At 33.7% G+C, this 22,491-nt stretch overlaps 3 protein-coding genes across 3 annotated transcripts; all 3 read left to right on the forward strand.

Annotated features, from left to right (window-relative positions):
* The first annotated feature begins 1,196 nt into the window (after positions 1-1,196).
* LOC112518929 (histone H3.2-like) lies at positions 1,197-1,802 on the forward strand. The gene has a single exon (XM_025126725.1). The coding sequence runs from the start codon at positions 1,239-1,241 to the stop codon at positions 1,647-1,649; it is 411 nt and encodes a 136-aa protein (XP_024982493.1). The 5' UTR covers positions 1,197-1,238; the 3' UTR covers positions 1,650-1,802.
* Positions 1,803-4,904: 3,102 nt separating this feature from the next.
* Positions 4,905-8,999, forward strand: LOC112519635. The gene is made up of 7 exons (XM_025127846.1): positions 4,905-5,260; positions 5,705-5,878; positions 5,949-6,041; positions 6,122-6,190; positions 7,695-7,901; positions 8,322-8,447; positions 8,651-8,999. The coding sequence occupies exons 1-7, from the start codon at positions 5,000-5,002 to the stop codon at positions 8,804-8,806; spliced, it is 1,086 nt and encodes a 361-aa protein (XP_024983614.1). The 5' UTR covers positions 4,905-4,999; the 3' UTR covers positions 8,807-8,999.
* Positions 9,000-9,259: 260 nt separating this feature from the next.
* Positions 9,260-10,456, forward strand: LOC112518831 (protein LIM1-like). The gene is made up of 2 exons (XM_025126579.1): positions 9,260-9,560; positions 10,309-10,456. Exons 1-2 carry the CDS (start codon positions 9,260-9,262, stop codon positions 10,338-10,340), a joined length of 333 nt encoding a protein of 110 aa, XP_024982347.1. The 3' UTR covers positions 10,341-10,456.
* The last annotated feature ends 12,035 nt before the right edge of the window (positions 10,457-22,491 follow it).

A 22,491-nucleotide genomic window follows, 5' to 3' on the forward strand; every position in this document is an offset into this window, starting at 1 on the left:
CTCGACGGCGAGCTCCAATCGACGGCGACCATCTCCTCTCGCCGGCGAGCTCCAATCGACGGACGGCGACCCCTGGTTTCTCCACTGTTCATCGCGACTGTTGCTTCTCTTCTCTCCATAACCCTTTTCATCGCCTCAAATCCCTAATCCAATTCACTCTCAAAAATGCATCGCCCCCCTAAAAGGTATGTTCTTACCACAAATTGTAGTTGTTCATCGACTTTTCTTGATTTATTACTTCAATTTGGACATGGGTTTTGTTTTGCATCAAAATCTGTGTTGATTTTGGGCCTTATTTCTTGTAGAACAGTGGAAGTCTAGTTCTACCCGGCTATCACATGTATGCTGTGTGACTCATCAATATAATGTTGCTTTTGATTTGTTTGTTAGCTATGTTTTTTACTATGACAAAAATTGTTCATGTTGTCTTGGTTGTTGGCTACTGCCATGGTGCTGTGGCAACCATGGTGCTGTCTTGGCGGTTGGCTACTGCCATGGTAGAATGGATCGAAACCATCTATTTGTTTATATTGATTTATATTGATTATTTAGTGAAAAAAACACTAAACAGGTTACTGGGGGTAAATTGGTCATTTTAATCTGTCCTGTCCTGTCCTGTCATGTCTTACCAAACGCTGAACAGCTGTCCTGTCCTGTCCACGCACCAAACACACCCTTAACATGTTAATAAAACCAAAAATTTAAAAATCTAACGTGATGAAAAACTTATTGAATCTTAGTACAAGCAACATAAAACAAAATATAAAGAAATACGTAAATCATTAAACAAAATGGAAACTATAAGGATAAAAAAAGCAATATTTAATAACCATGAACGAAAATCATTATAATCAATACAACATGTAAATGAAAATCATAATTTACTCTTTAATAAACGATATTCTTAATTTGATGGATGAACCAAAATTATAGTTGTAGTTGCTCTTAACAAGTAAACTTTTACAACTTCCATACGCAATACAATCTTCCAAAGACGTTATGCACACGTGTTCCATTCCAATTCGCTGAAATTAGCACACACGGATTCCAATCCGCTTCCATTCAACATCTCATCTCCACCGTTCATTCCTACCCCCAAAATCCACCGAACTGAAAATCAGTTTGAAAATTTCAAAATCCCGCGCGCATGCACACAAATATATACTCCTCCCATCTACCAAATCATTCACAGATCTCCATCTCTACCTCCTTCCTACTATCCCTAAAACATATCGCCAATGGCTCGTACAAAGCAAACTGCTCGCAAATCTACCGGAGGAAAGGCTCCAAGGAAGCAACTCGCCACAAAGGCTGCACGGAAATCGGCGCCGGCGACCGGTGGAGTGAAGAAGCCTCACAGATTTCGTCCTGGAACGGTGGCGCTCCGTGAAATCAGAAAGTATCAGAAGAGCACTGAGCTTCTGATCAGGAAACTCCCATTCCAGAGACTGGTTAGGGAAATCGCACAGGATTTCAAGACCGATCTGCGATTCCAGAGTAGCGCCGTCGCTGCCCTCCAGGAGGCATCGGAAGCTTATTTGGTTGGGCTTTTTGAGGACACAAATCTGTGTGCGATTCACGCCAAGAGAGTGACGATTATGCCCAAGGATATGCAGCTTGCTCGAAGGATCCGCGGTGAGAGGGCTTGATGATTTGAAACATTTAATTTGTTGTCTTGGTAAGATTCTGGATTTTTAGCGATAACGGTTTAGGGTTCTGGCTTAAGTGGATAGTGTTCCTGGAAATATGCAGTTTTGATATTTGGATTTGTATGTTTCAAGCTATAATTCAAAACGATTCTAGAACAATGAATCAATGACAGATCTAAAATCTTGTGGGAAACTGGTTGTTTTTACTATGAATCAATGTTACAAATCTAGTTCCGCCATGAATTTGAGTATTTCTGTTAATAACTATGAGAACGAACTATATGCATGATTTCATAGCCGTGAAGCTACATGAAATGCCATGGTGTGTGAGTGAAGTTTCATTTAAAATCCGATTACAAAGAAGATTGAATCTTGTGGAGGTCTCCAAAGGGAATGATGTGTAGTGTTAAAATGCCATTGTCATGGGTCTTTCAAATCCCTTTTAGGGTTGGTTTGTTTTGTTCTAAATGGTATCTGAATTGGTCAAAGACCACAATACCGAAATGGTTTAGAAGCTTTGTATTTTAATGGTTGTCTTTTAGCTTTTCTCATCTTGTGCTTCTGGTACTCTGGATATGTCTTCGCAACTTTTTTAGTGGAATGAGGGATGAAATTTTTTAGTTGTAGGATGAATGTGCTCCCCCTTTGTTTAGAATTTGGATAATGGGAATGGTTCCAACGAGAACATTTTCATTTTATGAGAATGCGATAACTTCTTTTTACAATAGACAATCACAATGTGATACTATTATTCCATCACATATGATATACATGTGATACTAAATTAGAGATGTGGGTGATTTCTGGCATGATCTTAGTTGTGGGCCAAGTCGCTCTTACATTACTAAGCCTTCTCACATGTGATAAGAGTTGTTAATATAATATTGTTATTTATCAAGACCATTACATGTGATGCTAAATCATAGACACATACAACATTTGATGCGGCCTAAGTCGTAGAACACGTCTTTTGCATACCATCAGATCCTCTCACGCGTATTATCACATGTGATAAGAGTGTTTTCGCGTTCTCGTGTTTGAACTCCACCTTGAAGAATATTGTGTGTATTATTTGCTTCAATAAGTTAAAAGTCGTTTTTTCCTAAATTACAAGTGTTTAATTTAAGGTTATCAAAAGGAAATACAATTTTTACCTCTATTTTTTCACAGAAATAATATAATTATGATTGTATCATATTACATTATTAATTGTCTCCAATATTGTCGTTTTTAATGTCTATATATATATATATCACAAATAATAATTGCATTGTATATAATCAGATTTAGAGAGCAGTAACTAAATAAGAAAACTTGAAAATGGTTAAATCACATCTGATTTTACACTAGAATCACATGTGATTCACTTAACTTTGGCCGTGACTTGAGGTTGGGGGCCAAGTTGTGTGCTCACCCTTGTATTGAACATGTTCTATTATCACATATGATTTTAGTATAAAATAATATACAATTTGCAAGTCCTCATTTGCTAATTTTTATTTTGACATTATACCGTTTGATATATATTATATATAGTCTCTTGTTTTTAAGTTTGTTTATTTTTTAATTTTAATAATCCAAATCAGACTAATCTCTCAGTCTTAGAAATCATCTTTTTATATTTAAAATATATTGTACACTTTGGAAATAGCTTATACAACTCCCACACGTTTGGTTATTCAAGGGTTCCTTCTATCAGCCAAATACAACCTTATTAAAGTGTTTTAATTACTTTATTTTTACACGTATCATTTATTTTCTTTTACTAATATTGATTTTGTTCGTAAATTGTTTTAAGTATTGCATGATTTTTTGGACCCAACAAGTTAAGGTGTTTATGTTTGTTTTTTATATAAAATAAAGAAAAATATAAAACAATAATATGGACATTTATGTTTATGTTTATTTTTCATTTCTTATGTTTTAGTACCATTAATATAGATACTTTTTGAATTTCTTATCAATTTTAGGTTTCTAACATAGCCTGTTTTTATATATAATATATGTTTTGGATATTTTAAATTTATAAATAGAAGAATAATCTTGTAAGAGTAATTTAAATCTATATATTTTTAAATTCTCAAACTGTATAAATATATTAATTTTTATTAAAAGAATTAGAATAAGATGTTATCCTGAATTTGATTATCTTTATATGAATTCAAATGAATTTATACGCATACACAACACAATGAGCATATACTCTTCAATTCTAAGTAATATAAATTGCTTAATTGTATATTTGTACTCGATGCACAATAATTATAAGTAATCAATAAATACATATACAATGATAAGAAAAATAATTCGATAAAAAAGCGAGAACAAAAATATTGATACAAATATGAAGCTATTGTGATACGGGTTTGATCTATATTCCGCGGGGTTGCCGATAACTAGTTAGGATGGAAACAGGGCGGGTATTGGACGCGTAATGCATCCCCCGTCTCTGAACCCAACCTGACGGATTCGAGGAATCCATTGGATAGTCGTTTAGTAAAAAACGACCTATTTTTAAATTAAAATCATGATAAATCATCAATATATTAATATCAAAATTAGAGATTAAAATATACATATATTAATTAAAATAAAAAAATTAATCAAGATTGGATTAGGAACAGTTGATGCCATCTCCAATCCTGTTTCGACCCCCTTCAGATATAAAAATAAATACCCGTCCCTGCCCCATTACCCATATCCCACCCCCTTAGGGTCGGGTAACCACAACCCATAGGTAGGGCTGTAAACGAACCGAACGTTCAGCGAATCGTTCGTGAACCATTCGGCGTGAAGTTCGTTTATGTTCGTTTATTTAATAAATGAACGGACATGAACAATTTTTTTGTTCGTTTAGTTAAACGAACAAACATGAACAAGAGTCTAATTCGTTCATTTATATATTAAATTTAGTATATAATCTTTTGTTTATATACTTTGAACTCAAATAATATTTATTTATGTTCGTTTAGCATGTTAACGAACGAACATATCTGATTTCTAAACGAACGAACACGAACACAAAGATTTTCGTTCTTTCACCGTTCGTGTTCGTTCGTTTGTTCGGTTAAGTTAAACAAATGAACATGAACAAACATTTGTTCTTGTTAGTACGCAGCCCTACTCACATGTACCCATTTCCATCTGTAGCAAGGAATTCCATCCGAACAGTTTCCCAATGCTAAAGTGCGCGGTACGCAAGAAGTGCCGTGAAAATAAATTCTCCCGCCATCATCCAAAATATATTTTATATTCATACTCATCTTCTTGGATCTCGACCACTTTTTCTTTTCTTTTCCCATCCCTTTTCTGTAGAAAAATAAAGTAGAAATCAGTGATCCATCAGCCAAATGGAGTTACCGGTGATTGATCTGGAGCCCTACTTGGATGTGATATCTGGCAAATATTGCGGCGATGAGGTCTTAAATACCCAACTGAAGACGGTTTGCTCGGAGGTTAGTCGTACCCTAAGGGAAACCGGAGCTCTGCTTATTAAAGATCCCCGATGTTCTGCTCAAGATAACGATCGCTTTATTGATATGATGGAGAAGTATTTCGAACAGCCTGATGATGTTAAACGTCACCAAGAGCGTCCTCACCTCCATTATCAGGTTTCTTTCACTTACCGATTCTCAGTTGCTGATTGTGCGTGTTACGTGAATCGATTTACGTGATCGAATTGCATTGAGGGGGTTTATGGGACTGATCGATAATTCGAGGAAAGTGATAACTTGTGGGGTTTTATTGGAAAGAAAAGCATAAATATTTGTGAACTCAAATTACATGCTCAATTATTCATAGATGGTCGTCCCTCCGATCATAATAGGGAGATACATGTAAAAAATATTACTTGTTCAATTTAGAATCCATTGGTGTTGCAAAATTGTAACCGATGTATTCTAACAGGCATAGTACTTCCAAGCATCCCCTCTCTTTATTGGCCAAATTGAAATGCAATTGAGCTAATCTGGGTTTCTGAACAAAAATTGATTTGGGTGTTTTCTAATTGCAATCTAAAAACTGATTTCAACGTTTTTTGCTTAATAAAATAACAGGTTGGTGTGACACCTGAAGGAGTTGAAGTTCCTCGTAGTTTGGTTGATGGGGAAATGCAGAAGAAGCTGCAATCATTGCCAAAAGAGAGCCAGCCTTCGACTCCAACAGGTCCAGATCCTAAGTGGCGGTACATGTGGAGAGTTGGTCCCCGACCATCAACTACCCGGTTTCAGGTTTAGCATATCTCTCCTCTTAACTAGTAGTGTCTTTGATGACTGTTGTTGATGTGCATCTCTTATATAGGAACTGAACTCCGAGCCTGTTGTACCTGAAGGTTTCCCTGAATGGAAAGAGACGATGGATTCTTGGGGTTCCAAAATGATATCTGCTATAGAGGTGTGTCATTTGCAGTGATTTTCTACATCTGTAATGATCAATTCTTGAGTGTTATATAATTGGAAACTCAATTTTCTCAGGCTGTTGCTGAAATGGCTGCAATTGGCTTTGGCTTACCAAAGGATGCATTCACTGGTCTAATGAAGCAGGTGATTGTTTATTTATCTTTTCTGTGGTGCCTTCCTGCGATCAAAAGTAGAAAATTACAATCTCGTTAGATCGTGAAGACTTTATTACTTATTTGAACTTGCAAAATTTGGATACTCCATCTGTTCTTAAAATACACATACATGTAGCTTCTGGGAAAGTATATCCAAGGGATATGAAGCACCAATACTGTTTGGAGGTCTGCTTATATTAATTGTACTTTAGTTGGGATTTTGATGTTCTCTTGAGAAATTGAGACTGATGGAATATGATCAAGGTTGTAAATGCAAACATACTTTACTAAGTCCAGTGTCTAATGTGGATCTCATTACTTTAGAGTGTCTGTATTCTAATTGAGTTTGAGATGCAGCAAGATGAAATTTGGATGACGTTGAATTCCAATTGTTCTGTTTCTCAGTGTGTCTGTCTATATTGTTGTGTGCATGTATTCAGCTGACCCAAATTATTGGGATTGGATGAAGGCTGATTTTGGTATTCTGATCCATGCATATATGTATGCTTTTGTCTTGAACAAATTTCAATTCCTGTGCACTGTCTAATGGGCATTCTCTGCCCATATTTTGTGCTGGCTTCTCTTCCTGATTGTTTCTGTAGTCTTCAGAATTGCATGTGGCTTAAATTAGCATGTTATTGTGTCACTATGTCAGATATTACTCAAAGTACATGCTTCTTACTTAAAAGGATTGGGGGCAAGAATTGAACCCTGCCTGAAATTTACGTAACAACAGTTCCCTGAATTCGAGAACTGCCATTATTTGGTATAGTTTTAATGGGTTAAAGCAAGAGCAGTTTCTTGAGTTTACGAAGTGCCATTATTTGTGCATAGTTTTCCAGAGTGTCAAGTGATAAGAGCAGCAAGAATTCAGAAGAGTAGTAGAAAAAGAAGATAAAGCAGAAGGGAGTAGATGTATTGGTTTAAAACAGTGGAAACAATCTTAACACTAGATTTCCCTAAATACAAGCGTCCTTATGTACAGGACAAGGCTCAAAGATAAAAGAGAGATATACCAAAAAAAATCCCCAAATGCTAATCCTACTTGGATAGAGTATTACTTACACAAATACTGAGAAATAGGAAAAAATGGTTAAGTAGTTGAGGTGGAATGTGTTGGAGAGAATTAAGGAGCCAATTACTTAGCTACTTGATAACATGGTTCAATCAGCTATTCCCAGCTTGTGAATAAGCTGGACTTGGTTAAAGCTCCAAAACTTCTTATCCCCTTCTCCATGTTTTCTTCTAGAATGAAGTGGGGATGGAGTTGTATCATACGCATGGCAGAGTTCATTGATCAATTGATATGTAGCTTATGGTCATATACCAGTAACTATGTTAAGTGGTCAAATTTAGAATTTAAGAAGCGGCTTTGGTAATGATGTGTACACAATTTTCGTCAATGATGCAGGGCACTTGCCTTTGTCACATCTATAAGGATTATTTGCTTTCCAACTTAATTCACAATTAGAATGCACATTTCTCAATTTCAGGGTCCGCATCTTCTTGCTCCAACAGGGAGTGACCTACGACGTCATGGCAAAGAGGGTACTGTGTTTGCAGGATATCATTATGACCTTAACTTTCTAACAATTCATGGCAGAAGTAGATTCCCTGGTCTAAGTATTTGGCTAAGGAATGGAAAGAAAGTAGAAGTCAAGGTTCCAGTTGGGTGTCTACTTATTCAGACTGGAAAACAGGTAAAAATATCATTAATTTTTGTTCAATATATTGTAAGATAACTCGAGATTATGTTACTTTAGCTTTACCAGCTTTACCACTACATGGGTAAAGCATTGATTCCCAATCCGAAGTATGATGGATGTGATCTGAACCTCAATCCAAAATGGGTAAAGCATTGATTCCCAATCTGAAGTATGGGTAAAGCATTGATTTCCAATCTGAAGTATGGTAAAGCATTGATTCCCAATCAGAAGTATGGTAAAGCATTGATTCCCAATCAGAAGTATGGTAAAACATTGATTCCCATTTTATGCACAGTTTCAACCTGACACTAGCTGCAGTTTGCATCTGCAGGTCCAATTTTTTTGGTTTAGGGTTTGAGAAGTATTTCGTGATGGCAAGATAATGTTAATCTGCTATATTGTTTCCATTTGCAGATAGAATGGTTGACCGGTGGAGACTGTATAGCTGGTATGCATGAAGTTGTGGTAACTAACCGAACACTTGATGCAATTAAAGTGGCATCACAAGAAAATCGAAGCCTTTGGAGAGTATCCTCAACAGTGAGTCCATCAGTCTTTAGCCCGCCAATTATGTATCAATTTTTTTATGTCATATGGATCAAATATAACATCAATTTCACTCGTAAAGCTTCTTAAAATAACTCTGTTTGAACCCACAAGTCGAAGAGTACTTTATAAACTTAATTGTGGTTTAGAGAATTTCATCCTTAACGTTGACTTTATTTTCTTGTTTGTTTTGCTAGTTATTTGCTCATATAGCATCTGACGCTGTGCTGAAGCCCCTGGGCCATTTTGCACAATCTCCTCTTGCGGACAAGTATCCTCCCATTTGTACTGGAGAATTTGTAGAACAAGAGCTTGCAGTGATTAATCTTAAAGGAAACAGAGGAGAGCTTTAAAGTGTCTTTTCGTGAATAAAGGTACATCCATGACGAAAAATAACAAGGAATGGAAGCTGAATTATGTTTATTTCATTGAAACTGGCTTGAAAATCAAGACCTGCAGTTGATTTAACAACTCTGTAGTCTATTTATATCTTCAAGGAATGATAATGGAGACTGTTCTTATTCTAGTTTATAAAAACTAACGCTTGATAAATCATGAAGTATGGATTGATTTGACATGTTGATAGCGTGAATAAGTTCCCATTCGTGAGTCACAACTTGTGAGTTTAGTAACTGTTCTGTTAAGCATACAAATGATGCTGAGTTAAGGTGAGGCTTAGGAATGACATGAAGCCATTGTGATACATGATTAGAACTTGGGCACACAATGGCTTGCATCACACACATCTATAAATGGTGCATGAAGAGTTATTAGAAACAAAAGTGAGTTAAATTCCAAGTGAACAAATGGAAAAGAAAGAAGTTGTCGTGGTGGTGGTGGTGGTGGTGGTTTTGGGAGTTATGGTGCAGGGAACCATGGGGTTTCCATGTGGGAGTACATTCTTTTCTGCATTGGTGCAACTGATCCCTTGTAGGGCATCGGTTGCACCATTTAGCCCCATCCCTCCAAACGAAGCTTGTTGTAATGCTTTGAGAGTTCTGGGACAACCGTGTTTGTGTGTTCTTGTGAACGGGCCTCCCATCTCTGGTGTCGATCGTAGCATGGCTATGCAACTTCCTGAGAAGTGCAATGTCAACTTCGGACCATGTAACTTTCTCTCTCTTTCTCTTATCTTTTAGTATAGCATAGCAGCTGAGTGTAGAAATTAAGGGGTTGTTTACCAACACAGACCGGATAAATGTTAAAGGTAAGATTCTCGGTCATCAAAATATTCCCTCTGTTTCAAAGTAAGTGTTACTTCAAAAGTATTTACTTCCCCATTCTGCCTTCAATTATGAGATGAAGAAAATTTCTCCTCTTATTAGGAGTGAAAGTGTCATTTTGTTAAATAAAAAGTGTAATAGTTACACATTTCTAAAACTGTGCATCATTTTCATTGTGGATGTTTATTTTGAGACGGAGGAAGTAACATAGTACAAAGGAGGAAGTAACATAGTACAAACGTCTCTTACCCGGTAAGAGTCACCACCTTTACTTAGCGGGTAAAGTAAGATTCTTGATAAAGACCATCATCTTTTACCAGATAAGTTTATGTAACGCCGCATAGCCCAATGCAGGAGGATTGATCTAATAACCTCCAAATCAACTTAAAACCAAGATGAAATTTGTTGGAAGTCAACAACTTTGAACTCAGAAACTCACAAATAAACTTTTCTATCCGGAAGAGTTGTTACCATCTCTTACCTACTAAGAGACACAAGTGTTTAGTTAACCGACAACAAACAGTAAGTGATTTGTAAACAACCCCTTGGTAGCATAGCATGGGAGTTGAGTGCAGGTGAGCATGAAGCGATTGGGATCGTTAACTGCTAATCGTTAATCATTAATTGTACAGGCGAACTGATGAAGGAGAAAGAACGGACGTAAAGAGCAGGTTTCTACTAGTACCACTATTATCAGTAGAAAAGAGGAGAGAAGTAGAGAATAAAAGTGTTTGGGGGTGTGGTTTTAGGTGCTAAATAAATGTATACATCTATCTACAAAATTGAAGGTCCAAGTAATAGTCTCATGTATTAGTTTTGTTATTTAGTTTCCAAGTACTACTTCAAGATTCCACTTGTATTAAAAATCTTTCAATGCAACTCTTCTACTTATTTTACTTTAATGTGTTTTTTTATTAACCTGGATATCGAACCCGTTATGCGAACTGATTAATTCTAAGATGACCACCTGCTTTGCAGATAGTCCGGAGTCACCACATTTGAACCTCCGTGGTCACAAGGGGATTTTTATTCTTTTTTGGATTTGAACTTGGGACCTCCTGGTATTTTTGACCTTTAGAGCCAAGCTCAAACCACTCAGACACCACCCTTGTGGTTAATTAATGTTTTTAACACCTGTTAGAACTATATCACAATTCATTCATTCTCAAACATAACCGTTCATGAAACAGACATACTGTCTATAATCGAACGTTTACCATCATAACTCACATCCATAAAAACACATTCCTTATGAAACTGTTTTATTTTAGGTAATAAAAATGCAAATTTTATTTTTTGAACATACTTTTTAATTAATCTATTTACCAGATAAGCAAGTTGACCACATAAATGACTAGTTTATCAATAATCAAAGTACAAATTCGTACCATCTTTGGAAAACTAACAGATAAGCAAGTTGATGTATAAGTCAATTGATGACTGATAAGCTAGTTGTTAGCTCTTACCTGATAAACACCTCACGTTTGATGAAAACTTGTTGATAAGTTAGATGAAAAATATAAAATAACTGAAAAGACATCTTAAAAATGAGTCAATTTCGTCTTTGTGGTTATCTAAAATTTTGGATTGGGTCCCCCAAACGAAATAATTACATGTATTATCACCATGATTTCATATCTATTATGGATTGGGTCCCTTACCCTAACTTTACTAACTATTGCTCTTTTAAGTTAAGGGTAACATTGTCTTTTTATAAATTTCTTTTATTTTCTTTTTAAAACTGTACTTATTAGAGTAAATTATGAATTTGGTTCCTGTGGTTATATGGAAATTTTAGATTTGATTCCCCAAACAAAATAATTACATGTATAATTATTGTGGTTTCATTTTTACTATGGATTGGGTCCGTTGTTCTAATTTTGTTAACTTAAGTTCTGTTAAGTCAATGGTGTTTTGATAATTTAATATTTTTTATTTTTAAATTAAAATTTTAAATATTATGATTATTATATTATATATGTTTGGTTATAGTAATGCAATGGAAGAACCATGGGCGGACCTAGTGTGTCGCTATGGGTGGCACGTGCCACCGTATTATTTCGTCTCCGAAGGGTAAAATTTTTAGGTTTGTTAACAGTGCTACCGTATCGTTTCGGAAGGTGCTACCGTATTTTTTCCCAAATTCTAAGAGTGCAACTAAAGCCCAAATAAAACAGTGCTACCGTATCGTTTCGGAAGGTGCTACCGTATTTTTCCCCAAATTCTAAGAGTGCAACTAAAGCCCAAATAAAACAGTGCTACCGTATCGTTTCGGAATGTGCTACCGTATTTTTCCCCAAATTCTAATAGTGCAACTAAAGCCCAAATAAAATGCAAAAATAAGCCCAAATAAAATCTAATGGTCCATTAACTAAAGCTCTAAATCTAATGGTCCATTAACTAAAGCCCCAAATCTAATGGTCCATTAACTAAACTACTAAAGCCCTAAATCTAATGGTCCATTAAGGCATTAACTAAAGCGGTAAACTGGTAAAGCCCCAAATCTGTGACCTTATTTGATTTAGGTTTAGGTTATACAAATTGATCATTCTTTTATGTTTACTGTTTAGTTGATTATTTACTATTTACTTGATTAATTGTTTAGGTTATACAAATGTTACTTGATTAATTGTTTAGGTTATACAAATTGATCATTCTTTTTTGTTTACTGTTTACGATGTTTAGGTTTCATATGTTGATAAGTTGATTAGATTTACTTATTTATATTACTCATTACTGATTACTGATTAATGATTACTTGTTCAGAGACCAATGTGGGAATCATGGGATACATGCATTTGTGGCAACAAGAAAGCATCTTTCTCATCCTTTAGTCTATCGGTTATTGAAACTAACACTGACTTTGCCTGTTGCAACTGCTACGGTTGAAAGATGCTTTTCGGCGAGGCTTTTATTCCACCCCACACCCAAGTCTGAATCATATTAGTGTCATTTTCTTAGTCAAACGGTGCCACCGTTTGAAAAAAATTTCCGTATATTTGTTTCTTATAGTCAAACGGTGTCATCGTTTGAAAAAAAATTCATATATTTTTTTTCTTATGGTCAAATGGTGCCACCGTATAAAAAAAATTCTGGGTCCGTCCCTGGGAAGAACTACTTAAAAGTTAGCCATGAAAGAATGCAATCTGAATCGTATAGATGCTTGCATGGACTTTCATTAGCTTATTAGTAATTAATTCGAAAGGGTCTTTGTAAACAACACAACGGGATTATGTCAAGATATGAATTTCTTGAAAGTGCTACAATTTGACGTCAGTAGATTTTGATTCATTCTCCCTAGCCCATTTGCTTCAATTTGAGTCTATTGATCCAATAACCGTTCAAAACCAGAACCCAAACAAAAACTCCGAAATACTCACCAGTAATGGCTTCAAACCAAACCCAGCTCCATCCTCGTAATACAACTCAAATCCACCATTGTTGCTAGTGTGTCCTCAGAGGACGATGACGGGGTTACACGATGACCGATGACCTTTTTTTTTAGCAAGCCAGAGCACTGACGGGATAGAACTCAGTCTGTTGCTCGTCCCTGACCATATACATAGTTGCATCAGGAAAACGTAAAAAAAAGAAAAGAAAAAGGAAAAATGAAACAGTGGTTGGTAATTGCAAGGTTAGAAATGTAATTACAAAAAAGTGAAAGGTTGGAGTCTTAATCGAGTAGCATGACAATCGTCCAAATAACCCACCGACCATTTATGTTGGATGTAAAACCTGCGACCGTTTATTTACATTTTGCGATTCCTTCTCCGAAAAACCGTCAAGTATGAAAAAGAAGGGGTTGGGAGTTGGTAGTCGAGGGAACAAATAACGAAAACAACAACAACATGTCGAGAGGAAGAGCTACTATGAGCAAAGGCAAAGGTGGACGACCAAACAAAAGTCGTTGGTGTTGTGCATCGCAACTAGTTCGACAACAATCAGAAAGTTCCTACTTGTCGTCTCTAAGTTCTCTTTGCTAGATAATCACGCCAATCATTCGGGTGGATTCCCATAGGGCAACAGACGGTCACCGCTAGCACCTCTGCCGTTCTTCACAACCGTAATCTCGGTGACACCGAGTTGTCAAACTGTGACCTTCGGGTCGGTTTTAAAATATAGAACTTGTGGTTTCTTTTTGAACGGAAACCAGACAAATTTATAAAACCATAAAAAGAAAAACAACGAACAAACCAGGATATAGAACTTGTGGTTCGTGGGTGTGTCGGTCAATATATATCTATACTTTTTTATAAAACATTTGACAACAATTCTTAAAAACCATTTTTATGCATAAAATATTATTTATTGATTCATGTTACTTAAAATTCAAGATTACAAGTAGATTATGCGTAAGTACAACTTATTAAAGCTCCATGTTTGTATTCGTATAACTAACTACAGATAAACATAATTAAATACAAGATAAACATATCATTTTAAATATAAAAAATTTGAAATATAATTAGAATAATCAATGAGTTCTAAAAAGAATACCCAATTATTATCTTTATAAAAAATATTAAATCAAAAATAAATTAGTTCTTTATTAAATTAAATTACAATAAGAATATGAATTAAAGAAATTACACAAGAAAAATGAACTTCTAAATAGTTAATTTAATACTAATATATGTATTTTTTTAAATTCATATTTTATTCAAATTATAAAAATATTATTCTTTTTCTCAAAACAACATAAAATTGTATTATAACATTGCTAGAGAAAGAATAAAACAAAATATTAAAATCGAGATATATCACATTGGATTGCGTGACTAATATATATATATATATATATATATATATGAGTCTAATCAAATGAAAACTAATTAGTTTGTGATAACAGTGAGGTCCAATCTCAACCACAAATCAATAGATAAATTATGAAATTTTTAATTTTGGTCATTTTGAATTTAAAATTTTAATACGACGACATTTTAGATATTTCAAAACTCTCTTCTCTCCGTCCCCCGGCCTCCGGCAACCATCCTCCAATGATACCATAGTGGTATCACAATGCATCTTATATGTGCTTGGGTATCACACTGAGGTTGCTTGTGTGGTTGATCGGAGATGTAACACAGTGGTATCACAATACATTTTATATGTGCTTGGTATCACACTATGTCTTTTGTTTAACAAAGTCAATATTTTTAGGTATCACAGTGGTATCACCGGTGGCCGGAGGACGGGGGACGGAGAGAGAAGAGATGAGAGATGAAAGATGAGAGAAAATATCTAAAATGCATTAAAATTTTAATTCAAAATTACCAAAATTATAAATTTCTTAATTTATCTATTGATTTGTAGTTGAGATTGGATCTCACAGTTGCTACAAACTAGTCAGTTCTTCCTTGAATAAACTCCTATATATATATATATATATATATATATATATGTAAATACAAAATAAAATACAACAAATTCAAAGGCATCAGATTATGGATCATCTAAATAAATAGTGTCAAGGGAGCTGCTCAATCATTTTTGATTATCATAAGTTGGGGTGTCATATTTTATTCTAGAACTAAAATTATGGTCTTTGATTTATAGGGAGACGCTAGCCAATTCAAAGAATGGTTTGGGTTATGACATGTACTGTGAGTTACATGTGATTTTTTAAAATGGGTGACAAACTTTACTTATTTAATTTCAAGCTTGCTTAGTTTATCCGTGATTTTATCACATGTGATATATGGGTAAAAATGTGATATTTTAAACATACATGATCATGTATATTTTGATATTTGATTATGACAATGTGGGTGTGTACTTCGGTAACAGACATGTTGTGTGAGTCTGTGGTCAAGACGCAACTGTACATCAAACATGCTATGTTAATTCGCCTCATTGTCGAATTTCGCCCAAAACAACGGACATGCTGTGTAAGTTCGTTAAGTAACACATGCATAATTGTTGAAGCTTTATGAAAAATGTAAAGTCGTTGTTCATGCATGAAGACCATGGATTTACTGGGCCCTAGGCTCACCCAAATTCTTTTAAAACTTTTGCAACCCAGGTAGCTATTAGACTGGGAAGAAAAGTGAGATAAAGTAGGATGCGAGGATTGACACCTAAAGAAGAACATGTGCAAATCAAATCACTGATATATAGAGCAAAATTATATTTGTCAAAAATTGTGAAATTTGAGATTTTATTTCCGCTGCAATGTAAGTATTTGATCTTAGGATACCTATTTTGATAATGGAAGTATTCCAATTTTTTGGGATGTTATACTCTCGACTATGAAACCATCGTTGCCCAAGAGTCGGAACGCTAATGAACATATGTATTTGTCGAAATTTCAGTTAATCTTTTCATGTGGTTTTGTTCTGTACTTGGTAGTCCCATAAGTAATATCTACCACACCTTACTCTTGATGGATTATTTCCAGATTCCAAAGATTGGCTTCCCTTGATACATTATATGTCTTCTAATGATTCTCAGGCAATTAGTTAGTCCTTTTTTTCCATTAACTGCCAACTCATACTCAAAGATGAGAGACATGTTAAGAATATGCACTTAATTAAAGCTAAAACATACTATTGTAGTCTTTTAGAAATGAAAATCTAGCAGAGACGGAAGCTAAAAAAACCATTGTTGTCAGAGATAATGGAGTTTGGTGGTTCAAGAATGGAGAGACCCAGCTTCAAGAATGGATAGGTTCAAGAATGAAGAGACATGGCGAGAGTGAAGGAGATGTCGAGTCGGTGGGAGGAGGCTGGAGGGTTTCACCGTCGTTGGGTAGGGGTGGCCGGAGATCCTGAGTTGGCTAGAGAGGAGATGTCGCCGATGGTTTGATCGACGGCAGAGTGGGGGTTTTAACTAGGGCGATTCATGATTTATTAATGTATATAATAAGTATAACTTTAAAAAATATATAAAAAGACAATATTACCATTGGCTTAATGGACCGTTAGCTAGTGGAGTTAGGGTAAGGAACCCAGTCCATAATTAAATTGAAACCATGGTGACCATACATGTAATTATTTTCTTTTGAGAGACTCAATCCAAACTTTTCAATAACCACAGTGACGAAATTTGTAATCTAGTCTACTTGTTATATAATACTAGAAAAGTACTCGCAAGATGCAGCGAGATACATTTTGATTTTAATATTTTTTTTTTGTCTAAGTCAATGTTATAATATGGTTTTAAGAAAAAAATAACGTTTTCATTTTTGAATAAAATATAAATATAAAGACATATCATAAAAAATATTGATATTGGTATCAAACTAACTATTTAAAATTTCTTTTTTTTGTGTATTTCTTTTTTTAAGTAATATGCATTAATAAACAGTACGTCATACAACAAAAAATGGTTTTTAAGAGTTTTTGTCAAATGTTTTATAATATAGTATAAATTATATATACATGGTGTGTATGTATAATAAAATTATAAAATATACGTACATAGTCTGAAGGTCCATCGTTTATTTGAATATCACATAATCGTAACGAGCCTGTAATTCACTCTGATGCCACATGTTAGATTCATGAATAAAGTTAAAAGATGAAATCAAGTACAAAGTGATGAGCAAAAAAATCAAAAAGATGAAATCCAAATAAACAAATCAGGGCTTCTCATTCACGGGAGCTTCAATATCATCCTCACACTCCAATAAACGGATCAGAGCTTATCCCCAGTCCTCATTACCTCCAAAAAAACAAACAATACCAGTTGAAATCCACCCCAGATTCGATTAAATCAAAATGATAGCTGAAAATGAATGGTTTAGTGTGTGTGCAGGGATGAGGGGTAGTCTGGTGGTTTTTGTTGTAGTAGGGAGGAGGGAGAAAAATGGAGTCGTAGAAGGAAAGGGGCCTTATGTGAAGCCCTTTTCTTCGCCTCCAATTTGTCGAGAACAAGAAGAACTTGCCCAAGTTTAGCTCCGAAATGAGTCCAAAACCGATTTCCTCCATATCGTCGACGAGAATGGTGAATTTATCTTCATCGTCTTCGCCTCAGCCGCTGCAAAACCACTTCCTCCAACCCTTTTGAGCCATTTACTCGGTTGCTCCTCTTACGTTGATTGAACCATCCAGAACGAATTCCGTGCCTACATTTTCTGCTAGGATGCCCGATAATTCTTGCCCTAACAGCTCTAAAATAAACAAAGTTAGGATGATGGACCAAATCTACAACAAAATTGAAACCACAACGACAATTTCCGTTCGTTTGAGGGGCCTAGTCTGTAATTTTAATACAAATCATACGGATGAAATTTTGTAATTTGTTACAAACAAGATAATAAAGAAAAATAAATAACATAATATGATAATTAAAAGAATTTCACATTAATTATATATTTATTATAAATTTTGGATTTATTAAAATAAATTTTAGAACAGATCTACATATTTATGATTTTAAATAACCATTAGATATAATGTAAAAAAAATTATAACTGATCAATCTCATATACCCTAATTAATTATTAGTTTTTAAAAAAATATAGCTAATAGTTAAAATATATATCTTATTAGAATCATTTAAAACATTTTTTTATTCATGAAACAGAACAAGTATAACTTTGAATTTTATATAATTTACATAAACATTTTTATAATTTTTATATTTCTTTTTGATAACTAAATATATTGAATATAATTAAAAATACAATAATATAAAAATAATTGAAATGATTAATAATAATTTTAAATAATTAATATTAAATCATGATTAGATTAATTAATAATTTTAAATTAGTATTAATCACTATCGGTAAATATTTATCTATAACTAAAATTTACTAATATTAGTAATTATAAATATATTTTTTAATAACTAGTATTTATTCATAATTAATAATAAAAAATAAAAACTAATATTAATCAGGATTATAATTGAAAAATGTGTTAAAAAGATTTTAAGTCGTTATTCCAACTAGTATTTCAATAAACTAGCTTATATTCAAGCAAACATGTACTTCAAAAATAAGCTAGCTTATATTTGTCAAATAATATCTCAATTTTTGCTCTATAACAAGCTTAAAACAGTTGAAGACACAAAGAGACGAAAACTTGAGTATTAGGAACATGCATGAATCTGATTCGTCGTTAAACGATCCTAAATTGGTTAATTTAAAAGATGCAATATAATGACTTGAGTATCGACAATCATTGAGACTTTAGAAACTTAAATTATAGTGGAAATGTGTTCTTTGTATTTTTTTTTAATAGTTTATTGTAATTTATATATATTCATTTTTTTTATTAACCTGGATATCCAACCCGTTATGCGAGCCGACTAATCCCAGGACGACCACCTGCTTTACAGATAGCCCGGAGTCACCGCATTTGAATCTCCGTAGCCACAATGAGATTTTTATTCCTCATTGGATTTGAACCTGAGACCTCCTGATACTTTTAACCTTTGTAGTCAAACTCAAATCAATCAACTACCACCCTTGTGGTTATAAACTCCCATTTTATTTTAGTATAAATTAGTTTATAAAAACGTTAATGGTGGAAAATATATTAGATTTATAAAAATATTACAAGTCCCTGATTCCGTAAACGTGGTATGGTAAAAAAAAGTTACATTTTGAGGTATTTTAAAATCATTTCATTGTAAATGTTATTTCAAAGAACCCGTTATATATATATAGCCCCTATATATAGGGGCGTATCGAAAGTGTCGACGGCTAGGGGTCTCCGATAATTATTCTTTTAATGTTATATATATATATATATATATATATATATATATTAAAAACCTTATAATTTATACTCACAATCATTTATAAGTATACATACTCAATTATTGAATAAGATGATGTTATATATACAAATACAATACAGTGATGTTTATGGAAAATGGAGCAGAAAACGTGGATGAAATTGAAGGGACGGTCGAAGGTATTTTGGCCAGAAATGGAAAGTGGTCTCCACGAGGATGAGGAGTGGGAAGACAGAGACATGTCCAGAGCGTCGGAAATAACAAAACAACAAATTAATTAAATATAAATATAATTACTTGAATTAGTTGTTGCACGTGACTAATTATCGGTACCTACTCAATCATTCTACATCCATTACATATTATCTAAAACGGGAAGTTAATATGAACCATAGGTTCATATATCAACTTGTTTATTGTTTATTTGTAAAAGTTATCAAACTATTTTATTTATTTTTTTATAGACGTAATTATTGACTAGTTAAAACCGTAAATTGACCAGTCAAAGCCCCCTCGCCCCCCCCACACACACACACACATATATATATATATATATATACACACACACACACACACACATATAAGGGCCTAATCGAATAAGAACTAATTAGTTTTTGTTAACTGTGAGATCCAACTTGAGCCAATCATTTAAGATAATTAATATTTTTCTTAAAATAGCATAGAATGATAAATTAGTAATTTTGGTTGATTATTCAATTTACTTTAATTAATTTAATATTTCAATTTACTTTAATTAGATTAATTACTTTATTTTGGGTATCATATTGCTCATGGTGTGTATCACAATAGTATCTAGTTCTTCCTTGAATGACTCCTCCCCCCCCCCCCACAACACACATATATATATATATATATACATATATATACATACACACACATAGACGATGTATGTATCATAATGGTACAACAATTGGTACCACAATGTTATCATAATATTCTTGAAGTTTGATTTGTGTGTTTTGGATATTACATTGTATATATTTTGTGTATCTTGGTATATTTTGGGTATCACGTGGTGTTCGTCGAAATAAGGTTTACTAGAGGCCGGAAGTAAGAGAGAGGGACATATGAGGGATAAAAAAAATTTAAATACCTTAAATGCCCTTTAATTAAAAATTTAAGTCAAATTATCAAAAATATTAGTTTTCTAATTTATCTATTGATTTGTGGTTGAGATTGAATCTCACATTTATCACAAACTAACCAGTTCTCCCTTGAATAAACCCCTATACACACACACACACACACACACACACACACATATATATATATATATATAGGTGGAGGTTCAAACGAGAACCCCTGTGATTTACGAGAACGCGAGAACAATCTAATAATCTCAAACTTTTTTATTTAATAAATTAACTATATTAAATATAAATAAATTAATAAGGGCAGTAATGTAATTAATTAATTTTTATAATTTTTATTTTATTTTAATTAGTCATAATTATCCCTTTTTTTCTTGCACGTTCTTTTCCACTCTCTTCTCTCTCCTTGTGATAATTATGTGATTGTGTAGCCATAACCTGTCGAAACCATGATCAATCAAGTGTAACCATAACCTATCGAAACCATGAGTAATAGTTGTGATAAAGTGTGATTGTCTAACCCCTAACCGATTGAAACCATGATCAAATTGAGTGTGCAAGTGATGTTATAATAGTGATATCACATGATTATCACACCAAATCGTTTAGTGGATTTCGCCCATGATCGTTGTGATAAATGTGTGATCGTCTAATCCTAACCGATCGAAACCATGATCAAATCGAGTGCGTTGTTATGATAGTGATATCACATGATTATCACACCCATATCACACCAAATCGGTAGTCGATTTTCTAAGTTAACCCTAGCCGAGCGGAATCCTTGTGATAATTGTGTGATAATCACATGATTATCACACTCATATCACACCAAATCGTGTTGATATAGCGATAATGTGATAATTGTGTGATGATCACACCCATATCACATCTAAATCACACGAAATCATGTTGATATAAGCGATAATGTGATAATTGTGTGATAATCACATGATTATCACACCCAWATYACACCAAATCGTGTTGATATAAGCGATAATGTGATAATTGTGTGATAATCACATGATTATCACACCTATATCACATGATTAATCGTTTATTAGATAATGATAATCATGATCGTGTAATCATATTAAAAGATTTTATGATATCATTTCCATTATTACCCTTTTAATTTTAATATTTTCTGAATCTTTTTAAATTTCAATTTTAGTTTTAAAAATCTTTTAATTTTATTTTTTATCACAATATGTGGTTATTAGGTTGTTCTCGCATTCTCGTAAATCACAATGGTTCTTGTTTGAACCCTTCCCTATATATATATATATATATATATATATATATATACCCATATAGGTGGAGGTTCAAACGAGAACACCTCCATTTTACGAGAAGACGAGAACACTCTTATCACATGTGATAATACGCGTGAGGGGACCCTGTGATGTGCGGACGACGTGTTCTACGACTTAGGCCGCGCTAAAGGTTGTATGCATCTATGATTTAGCATCACATGTGATGGTCTTGATGGATTATAGCATCATATCAACAACACTCTTATCATATGTGATAATACTTGTGAAGGGGCTTAATGGTGTAAGGGAGACTTGGCTCGCAACCAAGATCGCATCGAAAATCGTCCGCTTTCTCTGATTTAGTATCACATGTGTATCATATGTGATGGAATAATAGTACCAAACATGTGATTGTATATAATAAAAGAGTGTTCTTGCGTTCTCGTAAAATTTAGATGTTCTCGTTTGAACCCTTCCCTACACACGCACACACACATATATATATATATAGGAGCGTTCAAATAAAAACTTGACCCATTTGTGTAAACCGTGTAAACCAATCTCATCCATTCATTTTTTTTGATCAATGGCTAAGATTACATTACTTTATTTTAGGAAATTAAAAATTAAAAAATAATTAATATTTATTTTATTTCATCAATAAGGGTAGAATCGTTAAACAAATTTAATTCATAGTATTTTTTATTCAAGGCAACCATATCAGGTAAATTATATTATTAATGAAATTGATTCACTTTGTGAA

Source organism: Cynara cardunculus (genome assembly GCF_001531365.2).
Source record: "Cynara cardunculus var. scolymus isolate 2C chromosome LG 10, CcrdV1, whole genome shotgun sequence".
NCBI classification, from domain to species: Eukaryota; Viridiplantae; Streptophyta; class Magnoliopsida; order Asterales; family Asteraceae; genus Cynara; species Cynara cardunculus.

Excerpts from the sequence above, each read along its gene's own strand:
- LOC112518929 (XM_025126725.1), top strand. The coding sequence starts at position 1,239 with ATGGCTCGTACAAAGCAAACTGCTCGCAAATCTACCGGAGGAAAGGCT.
- LOC112519635 (XM_025127846.1), top strand. The coding sequence starts at position 5,000 with ATGGAGTTACCGGTGATTGATCTGGAGCCCTACTTGGATGTGATATCT. Across the intron at positions 5,261-5,704 it reads GTCCTCACCTCCATTATCAG|GTTGGTGTGACACCTGAAGG; the intron begins GTTTCTTTCACT and ends ATAAAATAACAG. Across the intron at positions 5,879-5,948 it reads CATCAACTACCCGGTTTCAG|GAACTGAACTCCGAGCCTGT; the intron begins GTTTAGCATATC and ends TCTCTTATATAG.
- LOC112518831 (XM_025126579.1), top strand. The coding sequence starts at position 9,260 with ATGGAAAAGAAAGAAGTTGTCGTGGTGGTGGTGGTGGTGGTGGTTTTG. Across the intron at positions 9,561-10,308 it reads CAATGTCAACTTCGGACCAT|GCGAACTGATGAAGGAGAAA; the intron begins GTAACTTTCTCT and ends TTAATTGTACAG.